At 35.3% G+C, this 14,751-nt stretch overlaps 1 protein-coding gene across 2 annotated transcripts in view; it reads right to left on the reverse strand.

The window, feature by feature from the left end:
- The window catches only part of SLCO6A1 (solute carrier organic anion transporter family member 6A1), a 100,663-nt gene that overhangs the window by 48,700 nt on the left and 37,212 nt on the right, over positions 1 to 14,751 (reverse strand). For both annotated transcript variants that reach the window (XM_045499468.1, XM_045499476.1), the window contains exon 8: positions 3,206 to 3,401. In XM_045499468.1, coding sequence (XP_045355424.1) covers positions 3,206 to 3,401 — 196 coding nt within the window. The remainder of the gene's footprint in view (positions 1 to 3,205; positions 3,402 to 14,751) is intronic.

Raw genomic sequence — 14,751 nt, forward strand, 5'->3', positions numbered from 1 at the left:
TGCCCACTTTTTTGCATTACAACCCTTAGCATATTAATCATAGCTATTTTATGTTCCTAGTCTAGTCATTTCTAAACCTGTGCCATATCTGAGTCTGGTTCTGATGTTTACTGTGTTTTTCAGTCTGCATATTTTCTTCCCTTTTAGAATGCCTTATAATGTGTTTGTTTAAAGGCAGACATTATTAGGTTACCAAGAACAGAGGTAAATAGGCCTTTTAGTGTGAGGTTTTTATGTTTATCTGTGTAGGAATTAGGCTGTGTTTAAAGTTTGTTGTAGTTACAGATGTCAAAGGCCTCTGTTTTCCATGGCATCCTCATTCTGTCTTCCAGGTTGTCCTGGGTTGCCCTAGAATCTTTTTATCAAACAGCGCATACATTGCAGCTCTCTCAGTTGTAATTCTCTATTATTACTAGGTATCTGTTGTGGTGGTGGTAAGATATTCTTGAGGGAAAGCATTCTATAATATTATTATTAAATCTTAGATTTTATGTCTCTGCCTGCCCCAGTGGGCCTGAGTCTCTAGGCTGTGAACTTCAGAAGTTTTTCTTAGCTTTTTTTTCTCCCTTTCCTTATATAAAATAGGAAGGTTATAAAATGGTTGACTGGTCTAATTGCCCTCCTTTTTAAAGTTTGGCAAGGGAAACTCTGAGAAAGTAGTTTCCCTGCAGGGTAGACTCTTGTTACAAAGAGCAGACTTCTTGTGGGCATATTTCAAATGGCTACTTTCCCTCTCCTCCTGCCTAAAACACAAGAGGATTTTTCTCCCAGTTTCCACTGTTAGAACCTGGTGAAGCACCTGGATGTAAGAGTCATGAAAGTGTGCGGGGTCTTCCTATGACTGAGTCCCCAGGAGTCTTTAACTCTCAAATTATTCCATGTTCCACATCTAGCAATTAGTCAAGTACTGTTTAATATTCAGTTCCAATGGCTTCTGCTTCCAGTAAACTGCAATTCTCTCTATTTGCCTATCTCTCCAGTTTAGCGGACAGTACTTTGCCCAGTTTGCCCTCTGTTGTTGATTTTTTATTTGTCCAAACCTTTTCTAATTGTGAGGATGGGAGTGATGACTTACAAGCACTTTAATATTGGAATAGAAACTATAAGTCCTATTGTTCTTTATTATTTTTCACTACACTTACTAATATAAAAACAATCTTAGTGTGCAGACCATACAAAGACAGGAAATATCAATGTATACCTGAGCTACATAGATACCTAAACTATATGTGTATCTATACTTACTTTTCTACTTCAAGTTGATATTTTACCACTCTGTTTAAAATGTATAAGTCTCATAACCACAGATGTCCATTTTTTCTGTCCCTTAGGTTACAGTTGTCACACATATTATATCTACAACCTTCGATAATCTACACCAATGTTGTACTTTTGGTTTTCAATAGTTACATATATCTTAAACTTAAGATGAAAAAGTTAGTCTATTTACTAGTGTATTTATCACTTCTTTTACTCTTCCTTTATCTTTCAAGTTTCAAGTTTTCCTCTAAGATTATTTTGCTTTAAACTGAAAAAAAAACTTAATAATTTCTTTTAGAGCTAACAACTAATTTTATTATCCTTCACCTGAGAATAGCTTTACTTGATTTTCATTCTTGAAAGATATTATCACTGGATTAATGATTAAAGAGTCAAGAGTTTGTTATTTTTTTTTCTTTCAGAATTCTAAACATATTGTTCTACTCTTTTCTGAACCCATGGTTTCTGAAGAGAAATTCAGTCATTTGTATTACTGCTCATATCAATATTATGTTAACATTCTTATTTGATAATGATGACATCTGGATCCCCTGTGGGTCTATTCTATCATCTGTTCTGTCTCATAACTTTTGGTCACATCCTTGATCTGCTTGGTAATTTTTAGTAATGCAAGACCTTTGCCTATGATACTTTACAACTAGCTGTGTTTGATATTATCTTTTTTTTTTTTTTTTTTTTTAGAGTGTTGTATCTTTCTGCCAATAGTTAGAGTGCTGGCTGACCAAATCAATCCAATCAGAGACCAGATTAACTCCTGGCTAAGCTATGGTACTTCAGGAAGGCCCTCACTGTTAGGTCTGAGCCTGAGAGAGATACCAATTGAGAACACGTAGTGTTCACCACAGTTCCTCTCCACTCCACCCCCACAATATTCTGAAGTCACTCTGATCTACAGAGTATCACAATACTGCTAGAATTTTCCTCTACTTTCTACAAGATTTTTGCTTGTTGTCAGCTTCTTACTTTGTAATGCAGCATATATATTGAATGAAAACCCAACAGAATGTTGTCTTATTTGTTTATCTCCCTCCTATCTCTGATATCCCGCCCAGCCCTATTTTTGTCTCTTTAGGTTGATACATCCGTCAAAAGGTGTGATTTCTCATAACTAGATGCTTTCTGACCAGACCTTTGCCCAAATTCTTGGCTTCTTGCCAACATCAAGAATTAGAAAATATCTCTAGAAGTATCCAACTGCAGAAAATTCCTTCTTTTATTAAGGGTCTGCCTTATTCTAGAATTTTGGCCTTCAAATTCCTATTTGCCAAACAATCCTCTGATGCCCTTTAAACAAACCTTTTAAACTCTATTCAGTTTTCTGGGGTTGTTCTCAATGGGAGCATTGGTCGGCCACAAGCTACTCCGAAGTGAAAATCTTATTTTCTTTACTGATTTTACTTGCTCAGTCCTTAGGTTTTCTATTTGAATTCCGTTACCCTGTGTTTAATATCAATCTCTGCCAAGTTCTTTAAGTTTTCGCAAGTTTAGCTTAAAGAATGCGTTACTTACATGTACTATCAGATGTACTTCAGTTCCCTTCTATGATGTCTATAAAAAGGCAGACATACTAATTCAGGAACACAAGATAAGGCTTTGTATAGACAGCATTGTCTCCTAGTATTAGTCACTTTAATACAGAATATTACTTCTACATCCTGACTCATGTCAATGGTTTTTTTTTTATTTATTACTTTATGAATGCATAAATAGTCATGTCACAAGCTATCATCATGATATTTCTGCCCTTAATATAAAAGGTGAAACTTTATATTTCTTATATAAAGGTGAAGCTTTATATTTCTTTTACATGTTGAATAATTCCAAGAATGGAACAAACATACAGGGTTACTAGATAAATAATTATTAACTGAAAAATACATTGTTAGTTCAAATGTAAAATCCTGATATACAAAATAATATTTACCCGTCATAATCTTCATTGATCCCAGCAAATGGTATTGTATCACAGCGTACAAAAATTACAAACCCAAAGAATACAAGTGATACAACAGATGTAACGATTGTAAATCTCATAAGGGCTTTACAAGACATGTGTAACTTGGAAACAATGATACCTCCCAGAAGCTGGCCAAGTGCACCTCCTGGAAGCAAAACAAAGCCTAAAAGAAAGGAGGAGGAGGAGGAGAAAACAGTTAAAAAATAATCAGCTAAAGATAGTACAGAAAATTCATACATTGATGTAATCCCTATGCTCTAAACATATAGCAAACATGGATTTAAATAAAAAGACAACAAAAACTTAAAGGCATGGTAAACATCTTAACAAACCTGAACTTTAAGAGAAGTATAAATTTGGGAGTAGGGCTGAAGCTATAGGCATAATGGAATGATGGAGAAGTTTTGTTCCTATATAGTAATGGCATCTAATCCATGCAAACAGAAGAAAATTGTCTTATTTAGAGCTATTATTGTATAGCTTCATGGATTTATAGTTTATAGCAAGAGGGATGCTCATAATGACAAGAGAATCTGAGATGTGTTGCCAAGAATTAAATTAAGCCATCCGCTGGTTCTGTAGATGGATGTGCAATATTAACAATCTCACAACAAAGTGGGATTTCAGAGTAGCCATTATGAAAATTGTTTTCTTTTCAATCAAGGATATAGATTAGATAGAGGCAAGCATGAAGAAGAAAAGGAGGAGGAAGGAGAAGAAGAAATATAGTTAGAAAATAATCGTATGAAGGTAGCACAATAAATGCTTACATTGATGTAATCTTCCCTGCTCCAAACATAGAGGTGCTAGATTTAAATAGGAATATAGCAAGAGAAATATAAAGCAAAACACAAGTCCATTTAACATCAGATTAAATTTATATCACTGAAGGGTCTGTGAGAGACTTGGAAATAAATAATTTTAGGATACTCAAAAAGATAAATGATAGTGTAAGTTCCATAAAAATGAAGAAGACATAAAAGAATAAAGGAATGAAATAAGAGCAGATGAATATAAAAATAAGAAACCCAGGCATTTATAAATATAATTATTAAAATAAAAACTCAAATCTCAGACCAGAGACATTTGATAAGTGAATAAATTGGAAGAGAGGACTGTGTTATTCATCTACCATATAATAAAAAAAAAGAGTAAAAGAAAAATAACCAAGATAACTAGCTAAAAGGCAATGAGTACAATGGAGAAGTATGATCAAATATGAATACCCAGTTGAACAAGGTCAAATTCAAAAGTAGTAAGTTATGTTGATAGTGTAGTACCCTTGATATGATTTGATGAAAATGGCACTTTACTTCTGTGAGCTTCCTTCTAAAACCTATAAACCCTGTCTAATCACAAGGAAACAAATTGGGCAATTCCCTGTTAAGGAACATTCTAAAATATACCTGACCAGCACTCCTCAAAACTGTCAAAGTCATAAAAAAAGACAATGGAAGACTAAGCAGCTGTCAAACTCAACAGAAACCTAAAGAAACACATGACAACTAAATATCATGTATCCTGAAAGAGATCCTGGAATAGAAAACAAAAACAAAAACAAAAACTTTATGTAAAAGCTAATGAAATCCAAATAAAATGTTGACTTTAGTTAGTATTGATATTGGTTCATTAATTATAGCAAATCTATCATACTAACGTAAGATGTTAATAAAAGGGGGAAACAGGTGTGCAGTGTATGGGAGTTAGCCCTCTGTACTATTTCCATTTTTTTTTTAATTTAAAACTGATCAGAAAGCAACTTAAAAAAAAAAAAAAAGCACAGTGGGAACAGAATAAAAGGCTCTTAAAAATGTTTTACAGCCGTTGTGAGAAATATAATGGAATGAATGCCAGAGAAATAATACATGAAAAGTTGAAACTGAGAATGAGAAATTTCCATCATTAAAAATATTATTCCTAGGAATAAAAGTATACTCCAACTACTGAGAAGGATTAAAAATAAATACTTAAATCTATCCTTACACATACAGAAGGTAAGGAAAATTCGTAACATTAAGAATAAAGCAAAAATTGTAAAAGCTGCCAAAAAGCATGTTACTTGCAAAAGAATGATAACTATAGCTAATTTATAAAATTATAAAATTAACAATCTAGACTGGATATGTACACACACACTCACTACTGAAAAGTGGGGGTAGCAAACTGTCAGTGGTTGGTTAAAATCTCCTAAACAAACCAAAGGCAGATAAAATAAAATTTAAAAAAATGAGTCCATTAAGACAGGACAGGATAGTAGGGGGAGAAAGAAGCAAAACAGAAGAATAATAAACTAAAAAATATAAATAGAAGTTACCTAAAATATCAGAATCCACGATAATAGTAAATGGATAAAACTTAACTATTAAAAAGACAGATTGGATATTTTTAAAGGAAAGTCTGAAAATAAAGTAGTAAAAAAAAGTATACCATGAAATGTAGCTCCTAAACATGTATATATCTAATAACATCGTATAAAATAAATTATGGAAAAATGCCCAGATTTTAAGAAAATTAAAAATCCATAAAGCATTTTGATTCAGCTTTCTCATAAAGACGTAGCTTACAACACTATTAAAGATATGGAAAATATTAATCGATGTGAACGGTTATTTAAAGAGAAACAAAATCATACAATTAGAAATGAAAAGTCTTTTCTGGCTTAAGTAAAAATGCAAGAATCATCATTTAAAAATACATAGAACAGAAAAAACAATGAAAATCATACCTAAATGTATGAGATGCTACTAATGAATATCTATAAATAATTATACTACCATGTTAAGGTTGTTTGGAAAATTAAATAAGTCAGTAATTACTTCGAACAAAGTAAACGTATGAGTGTTTGATAAAAGGTAGAGATTTACAAACAAATTCATTTATTAGAAAGCAAAAGGTACGAATAGAATGGAGGCAGTATTTATCAAGAAAAGTGTGGGAACTGGAACTGAATCAGGAGACTTCAGAGGATGAGAAGTACTCCTGCAGGTAAGGAAGTCAGTAAGAAGTAAACCACATTTTACCCCAGAATCTTAGAAATTAAGGGCAGTAGGTACCACTAAAAGCAGGAGTGAGATAAAGGTAAAAACAAGGGGAATGGATTGCAGTCTATATAAAATGTTTGATTCCCCGGGCGCCTGGGTGGCGCAGTCGGTTAAGCATCCGACTTCAGCCAGGTCACGATCTCCCGGTCCGGGAGTTCGAGCCCCGCGTCAGGCTCTGGCCTGATGGCTCAGAGCCTGGAGCCTGTTTCCAATTCTGTGTCTCCCTCTCTCTCTGCCCCTCCCCCATTCATGCTCTGTCTCTCTCTGTCCCAAAAATAAATAAACGTTGAAAAAAAAAATTTAAAATGTTTGATTCCCAAGTCCTCTCCCCATCCCCATCCCCATGCCATATAACTGACCAGCAAAAGACTTGGTTTATTCAGCTTGAACCCAACAACAGTAGATTTAAGAAAACGAAGCATATTTGTGAGCAGAAAACTGAGTCCTTAACTCAGCCAGGAAAATATTGGCTGTCAGGCTTATTGCCCTAGGCAATAGGAAAATCCTGGGCACAGGGAGTTCAACAATTAAAGGGCTAGGTCTTTGAAGGCTACCCCAAGAGGAAACAAAACAGTTGAAAATTCAAACAATGCACAGAACTTCCAACCATCTTTTTATGTACATATTTCATTGGTGTACAGAAAAGTACACAAATCACAATACATACTGATGACTTTTCAAAGTGAACATTCCTATGAAAATACCACTCAAATCAAAAATTAAAAATTGCCAGAAGATTAGAGGCTCTTTCATGTACTCATAGGATTTTCTAAAATATGGATCATAAAGTATGTATGCATTAAGGCTTCTTTTGTTTTTTGGTATGATGTTTAGAAAATTCACCCATGGTTTTATATACAACAATCGATGATGCCTTCTCATTGCTGAATAACATTCTAAAATACACATACACAACTGGTTCACTGTGATATTGTGAATTGTAATGTACTTTAGAAATTCATGTATATGTCCCTTTGTAAACATTTGCATTTCTTCTAGGTATATTCTTAAGAGAAGAACTTATGTTTGGTATGTAACCAGGAGTGGAATTTCTGAATGAGGGAATATGTATATGTTCAGATTTTCATGATATTGCCAAACAGATTTATAAAATGCTTAAATCAATTTACATTTTCACCAGTAGTGGATGAAATGCCAAATGCTGTAAGTCTGTGACAACATGTATTTCCCTTTTTCATTTTAGCCATTCTGGTGAAAGAGTAATAGTATTGCATTGTGGTTTTAATATGCATTTCCCCAAAAAGCAATGAAGGTGACCCACTTTCATACGAATATTGGCCAATAGATATCATCTTCTATAGAACAGCTTCTCAAGTCTTTTGTCCATTTTTATTGGATTATCTGCCTTACTGTTGATGGAAATTTTTACATATTCTTTGTAGAGTAAAATCTTTGTAGAGTATTTCTATTGAAAAGATTGTCTGCTTTCATTTTTACTCTTTATCCTGACATTTGATAAAAAGAAGTTCTTAATTTTAATGTAATACCACTTAATTTTTTTCTTTACAGCTATGTGATTTCTATCCTATATTAAAAAATCTTTGTTTTCTCCAAGGCCATGAGATATTTTCCTATGTTTTATTCTAAAAAGCTTTATTGTCTTACCATTCACATTTAGATGTATAATACACCTAGAATTTGGTAGTTGTGTATATAATGAGGTAGCGGTCAAGATTTACCTTTTTTCATAACGATATCTAATTGACCCAATATCACCAATACCTAATTAACCCAGCTATCTGTTTTATTTATTATAAAGCTACATTGTTGAGAGCATACCTATATATAATTGTTTCATCTACCTCACGGGCTAACCCTCCTGCCACTATAAATAACCCCTTCATAACAAGTAATACCTCTTGCTTTAAAGAATACTATACTTAAAATCACTACAGTTATACCACCTTTTCTTCCCACAGTACTTTTTCTATCCTTTCAATCTTTTCATGTCCTCATACTTAAGGAGTATCTCTTCCAAGTGATATACCAGATTGTCCCTCCAATCTGAAAATCTTTATTTATATGTATTATAATTACTACCATATTTATTGAGAAGCAATTCTCCATGTATCTCATGTTTCTGTATACCCAGCAAGAAGAACCACTGACTGATCTTATTTCTATCTTTTCAAGGATATTTATACAGTAAACAAACAGCCTTGGATAATAGAGATAGCGTTCTTCTTGAAAGCAGAAGGCAAGTTTGCTTATAGTTTTGGAAAACAGAGATAGTGTCCCTCCTGGAATTGGGAGAAAACACATTTATTGTCAAGTATAATAAAGATAATGTCTCCTTCTGGATTAAAAGGTAAGCATGGTTACTGTCTATTCTAAGATTTATGTTCCCCTAGAGTGGTGCCCACATTCACTACCTAACTAGCTTACACTGTGCCCTGGCCACCCAGACTTTGATGGATCTGCCCTTCCCAGTCACATTTGCCTCAGTCTCAGACCTGCAGGTCGCTCCCCTAGAACACCAGGTATTCTGGCTCATACGTTTTAAGGGCTTCAGTTCTGGTGGTGGCAGTGGGCCCTAGGGAAGACTGAGATGCACCTTGTTAAAACTGGCCGGGGACTGAAGACTGCCCACAACAGGTAGAGAGAGAAACTGCAGATGACTACAATAAAGGAAAAAGTAGCCAGGACACAACAGCTGGACACATGCAACACACACTGAGACACCTTGAAGTGCCAGGTTCTGGTGAACAGAGAGTACTACATTGCAGAGTACTAGAGGATCACTTCTTTATAAGGCCATTACTCTCAAGATCAGGAGACATAGCTGATCTATCTCCCTATCACACAGAAACAGACATAGAAAGTTAGACAAAATGAGGAGACAGAGTAATATGTCCCAAATGAAAGAACAGGACAAAACAAAACCATATCAAGAGTGAAATGAATGTAAGTAATATGCCTCATAGAGAATTTAAAGTAATGATCATAGAGATACTCCACGAACTTGAGAAAAGAGGGAGAGTACCAGTAAGACCCTTAAAAAAGAGATAAGAGAATATAAAAAAGAACCAACCAGAGATGAAGAACACAACAAATGAAATTAAAAATATACTAGATGGAATAAATAACAGGCTACAGGAAGTGGAGGAACAAATTAGAGACTTGGGAGGACAGGGTAATGGAAAGCAATCAAACTGAGCAAGTAAGGGGGAAAAAAGTATGCAAAATGAGAATACACTTAGGGAACTCAGGGACGCTATCAAGCGTAACAACATTCACATTATATGCTTATCAGAAGAAACAATAGTTGAATATCCCCTAATCTGGGGGAGGAATCAGACATCCAGAACCAGGAGGCACAGAGATCCCCCAACAAAATTAACCCAAGGAGGTCCATATCAAGACACACAGTAATTAAAATGGCAAGAAACAGTGATAAAGAGAGAATTTTAAAAGCAGAAAGAGAAATGAAGACAGTTACAAGGAAAACACCATAAGATTATCAGTAGATTTTTCAGCAGAAACTTTGCAGGCCAGAAAGGACGACATGAAAGGAAAAAAAATCTACAGCCAAGAATACTCTATCCAGAAACACTAACATTCAGAATAGAAGGAGAGATATGAACCAAACCACTAAACCAGCCCTAAAAAAAAATTGTTAACGGGGACTCTGTGAGGGAAATCAAAAACCACAAGTGAAAATAGGCACAAAAGCAGTGAAAATACGTGTATCTCTAAAAATCAGTCAAGGAACTCACAAAATAAAAGGATGTAAACTTTAACACCATATACCAAAACTGTGGGGCCGGGAGGAGTAGAGAATAGATTCAAACTTAAGTGACCATCAACCTAATATAGACTGTTATATGCAGATGTTATATACAAACCTAAGGTAATTAATAATCAAAACTACTGATAAATATGTAAAAAATAAACAGAATCCAAGCATATTATTAAAGAAAGCCAGGAAAATGTGAGAGAAGAGAGGAAAAAAAAGAAATGATCAGATAAGAACTTCAAAAACAACCACAAAACAAGTAATAAAATGGCAATAAATACATACCTATCAATAATTACTTTGAATGTAAATGGACTAAATGCCCCAATCAAAAGACATAGGGTGACAGAGTGGATAAAAAACGAGACCCATCTATATGCTGCCTACAAGAGACTCATTCCAGATGTAAAGACACCTGCAGATTGAATGTGAGGGGATGGGAACTAGTTACTATGAAAATGGATATGAAAAGAAAACCAGGATAGCAATCCTTTTTTTGGACAAAGTAGACTTTAGAACAAAGACTATAACAAGAGAAAAAGAAGGAAACCATGTAATAATGAAGAGATCAGTCCAATAAGAAGATATAACAATTGTAAATATTTGTGCATCCAACATGAGAGCACCCAAATAAATACATAAAATAGTCAATAACAAACATACAGGAAATAAGCAATAGTAATACAATAATAGTAGGGGACTTTAACACCCCACTTACATCAATGGACAGACATACAAACATAAATTCAACAAGGTAGCAATGGTTTTGAATAACACACTGGGCCAGATGGATTTAACAGATACATTCAGATACATTGGATCACATGGACTTGACAGATATATTTAGAACTCTACATCCCAAAGCAACAGAATATACTTTCTTCTCCAGTGCACATGGAACATTCTCCAAGATAGATCATATACTGGGTCACAAATCAGCCCTTCATAAGTATACAAGAATTGAAATCATACCATGCATACTTTCAGACCACAATGCTATGAAGCTTGAAATCAACCACAAGAAAAAGTCTGGAAAACCTCCTCCAAAAGCATGGAGATTAAAGAAAACCCTACTAACGAATGAATGGGTCAACCAGGCAATTAGAGAAGAAATTAAAAAATATATGGAAACAAATGAAAATGAAAATACAACAATCCAAATGCTTTGGGATGCAGCGAAGGCAGTCCTGAGAGGAAAATACATTGCAATCCAGGCCTATCTCAAGAAACAAGAAAAATCCCAAATACAAAATCTAACAGCACACCTAAAGGAAATAGAAGCACAACAGCAAAGACAGTCGAAATCCAGCAGAAGAAGAGAAATAATACAGATCAGAGCAGAAATAAACAATATAGAATCTAAAAAAACTGTAGAGCAGATCAACGAAACCAAGAGTTGGTTTTTTGAAAAAATAAACAAAATTGACAAACCTCTAGCCAGGCTTCTCAAAAAGAAAAGGGAGATGACCCAAATAGATAAAATCATGAATGAAATGGAATTATTACAACCAATCCCTCAGAGATACAAACAATTATCAGGGAATACTATGAAAAATTATATGCCAACAAACTGGACAACCTGGAGGAAATGGACAAATTCCTAAACACCCACACACTTCCAAAACTCAATCAGGAGGAAATAGAAAGCTTGAACAGACCCATAACCAGCGAAGAAATTAGAATCAGTCATCAAAAATCTCCCAACAAATAAGAGTCCAGGACCAGATGGCTTCCCAGGGGAGTTCTACCAGACATTTAAAGCAGAGATAATACCTATCCTTCTCAAGCTATTCCAAGAAATAGAAAGGGAAGGAAAACTTCCAGACTCATTCTATGAAGCCAGTATTACTTTGATTCCTAAACAAGACAGAGACCGAGTAAAAAAAGAGAACTACCGGCCAATATCCCTGATGAATATGGATGCAAAAATTCTCAATAAGATACTAGCAAATCGAATTCAACGGCATATAAAAAGAATTATTCACCATGATCAAGTGGGATTCATTCCTGGGATGCAGGGCTGGTTCAACATTCGCAAATCAATCAACGTGATACATCACATTAACAAAAGAAAAGAGAAGAACCATATGATCCTGTCAATCGATGCAGAAAAGGCCTTTGACAAAATCCAGCACCCTTTCTTAATAAAAACCCTTGAGAAAGTCGGGATAGAAGGAACATACTTAAACATCATAAAAGCCATTTATGAAAAGCCCACAGCTAACATCATCCTCAATGGGGAAAAACTGAGAGCTTTTTCCCTGAGATCAGGAACACGACAGGGATGCCCACTCTCACTGCTGTTGTTTAACATAGTGTTGGAAGTTCTAGCATCAGCAATCAGACAACAAAAGGAAATCAAAGGCATCAAAATTGGCAAAGATGAAGTTAAGCTTTCACTTTTTGCAGATGACATGATATTATACATGGAAAATCCGATAGACTCCCCCAGAAGTCTGCTAGAACTGGTACATGAATTTAGCAAAGTTGCTGGATACAAAATCAATGTACAGAAATCAGTTGCATTCTTATACACTAACAATGAAGCAACAGAAAGACAAATAAAGAAACTGATCCCATTCACAATTGCACCAAGAAGCATAAAATACGTAGGGATAAATCTAACCAAAGATGTAAAAGATCTGTATGCTAAAAACTATAGAAAGCTTATGAAGGAAATTGAAGAAGATATAAAGAAATGGAAAGACATTCCCTGCTCATGGATTGGAAGAATAAATATTGTCAAAATGTCAATACTACCCAAAGCTATCTACACATTCAATGCAATCCCAATCAAAATTGCACCAGCATTCTTCTTGAAACTAGAACAAGCAATCCTAAAATTCATATGGAACCACAAAAGGCCCCGAATAGCCAAAGGAATTTTGAAGAAGAAGCCCAAAGCAGGAGGCATCACAATCCCAGACTTTAGCCTCTACTACAAAGCTGTCATCATCAAGACAGCATGGTATTGGCACAAAAACAGACACATAGACCAATGGAATAGAATAGAAACCCCAGAACTAGACCCACAAACGTATGGCCACCTAGTCTTTGACAAAGCAGGAAAGAATATCCAATGGAAAAAAGACAGTCCCTTCAACAAATGGTGCTGGGAGAACTGGACAGCAACATGCAGAAGATTGAAACTAGACCACTTTCTCACACCATTCACAAAAATAAACTCAAAATGGATAAAGGACCTGAATGTGAGACAGGAAACCATCAAAACCTTAGAGGAGAAAGCAGGAAAAGACCTCTCTGACCTCAGTTGTAGCAATTTCTAACTTGACACATCCCCAAAGGCAAGGGAATTAAAAGCATAAATGAACTACTGAGACCTTATGAAGATAAAAAGCTTCTGCACAGCAAAGGAAACAACCAACAAAACTAAAAGGCAACCAACGGAATGGGAAAAGATATTTGCAAATGACATATCGGACAAAGGACTAGTATCCCGAATCTATAAAGAGCTCACCAAACTCCACACCCGAAAAACAAATAACCCAGTGAAGAAATGAGCAGAAAACATGAATAGACACTTCTCTAAAGAAGACATTCAGATGGCCAACAGGCACATGAAAAGATGCTCAACATCGCTCTTCAATAGGGAAACACAAATCAAAACCACACTCAGATATCACCTCACGCCAGTCAGAGTGGCTAAAATGAACAAATCAGGAGACTATAGATGCTGGAGAGGATGTGGAGAAACGGGAACCCTCTTGCACTGTTGGTGGGAATGCAAATTGGTGCAGCCACTCTGGAAAGCAGTGTGGAGGTTCCTCAGAAAATTAAAAATAGACCTACCCTATGACCCAGCAATAGCACTGCTAGGAATTTACCCAAGGGATACAGGAGTACTGATGCATAGGGGCACTTGTACCCCAATGTTTATAGCAGCACTCTCAACGATAGCCAAATTATGGAAAGAGCCTAAATGTCCATCAACTGATGAATGGATAAAGAAATTGTGGTTTATATACACAATGGAGTACTACGTGGCAATGAGAAAGAATGAAATATGGCCCTTTGTAGCAACATGGATGGAACTAGAGAGTGTGATGCTAAGTGAAATAAGCCATACAGAGTAAGACAGATACCATATGGTTTCACTCTTATATGAATCCTGAGAAACTTAACAGAAACCCATGGGGAGGGGAAGAAAAAAAAAAAAAGAGGTTAGAGTGGGAGAGAGCCAAAGCATAAGAGACTCTCAAAAACTGAGAACAAACTGAGGGTTGATGGGGGGTGGGAGGGAGGAGAGGGTGGGTGATGGGTATTGAGGAGGGCACCTGTTGGGATGAGCACTGGGTGTTGTATGGAAACCAATTTGAGAATAAACTTCATATATTGAAAAAAAAAACAGATACATTCAGAACATTCCATCCTAAAACAGCATCATACACATTCTTTTCAGGTGCACGTGGAACATTCAAGTGCACATGAATAAATCACATAGTAGGCCACAAAACAAGCTCAACAAATTAAAAAAGATATGTCATAATATGTATCTTTCTGACCACAATACTATAAAACAAGAAGTAAACCATAAGAAAAAGTCTGGAAAGACCACAAATACATGGAGGTTAAATAACATACTACTACTAAACAATGAATGGGTCAACCAAAAAAATCAAAGAGGAAACCAAAAATTACATGGCAAAAAACAAAAAGGAAAACGCAACAGTCCAAAATCTTTGGGATGCTGCAAA

This window comes from Leopardus geoffroyi, chromosome A1 (assembly GCF_018350155.1).
Source record: "Leopardus geoffroyi isolate Oge1 chromosome A1, O.geoffroyi_Oge1_pat1.0, whole genome shotgun sequence".
NCBI lineage: Eukaryota > Metazoa > Chordata > Mammalia > Carnivora > Felidae > Leopardus > Leopardus geoffroyi.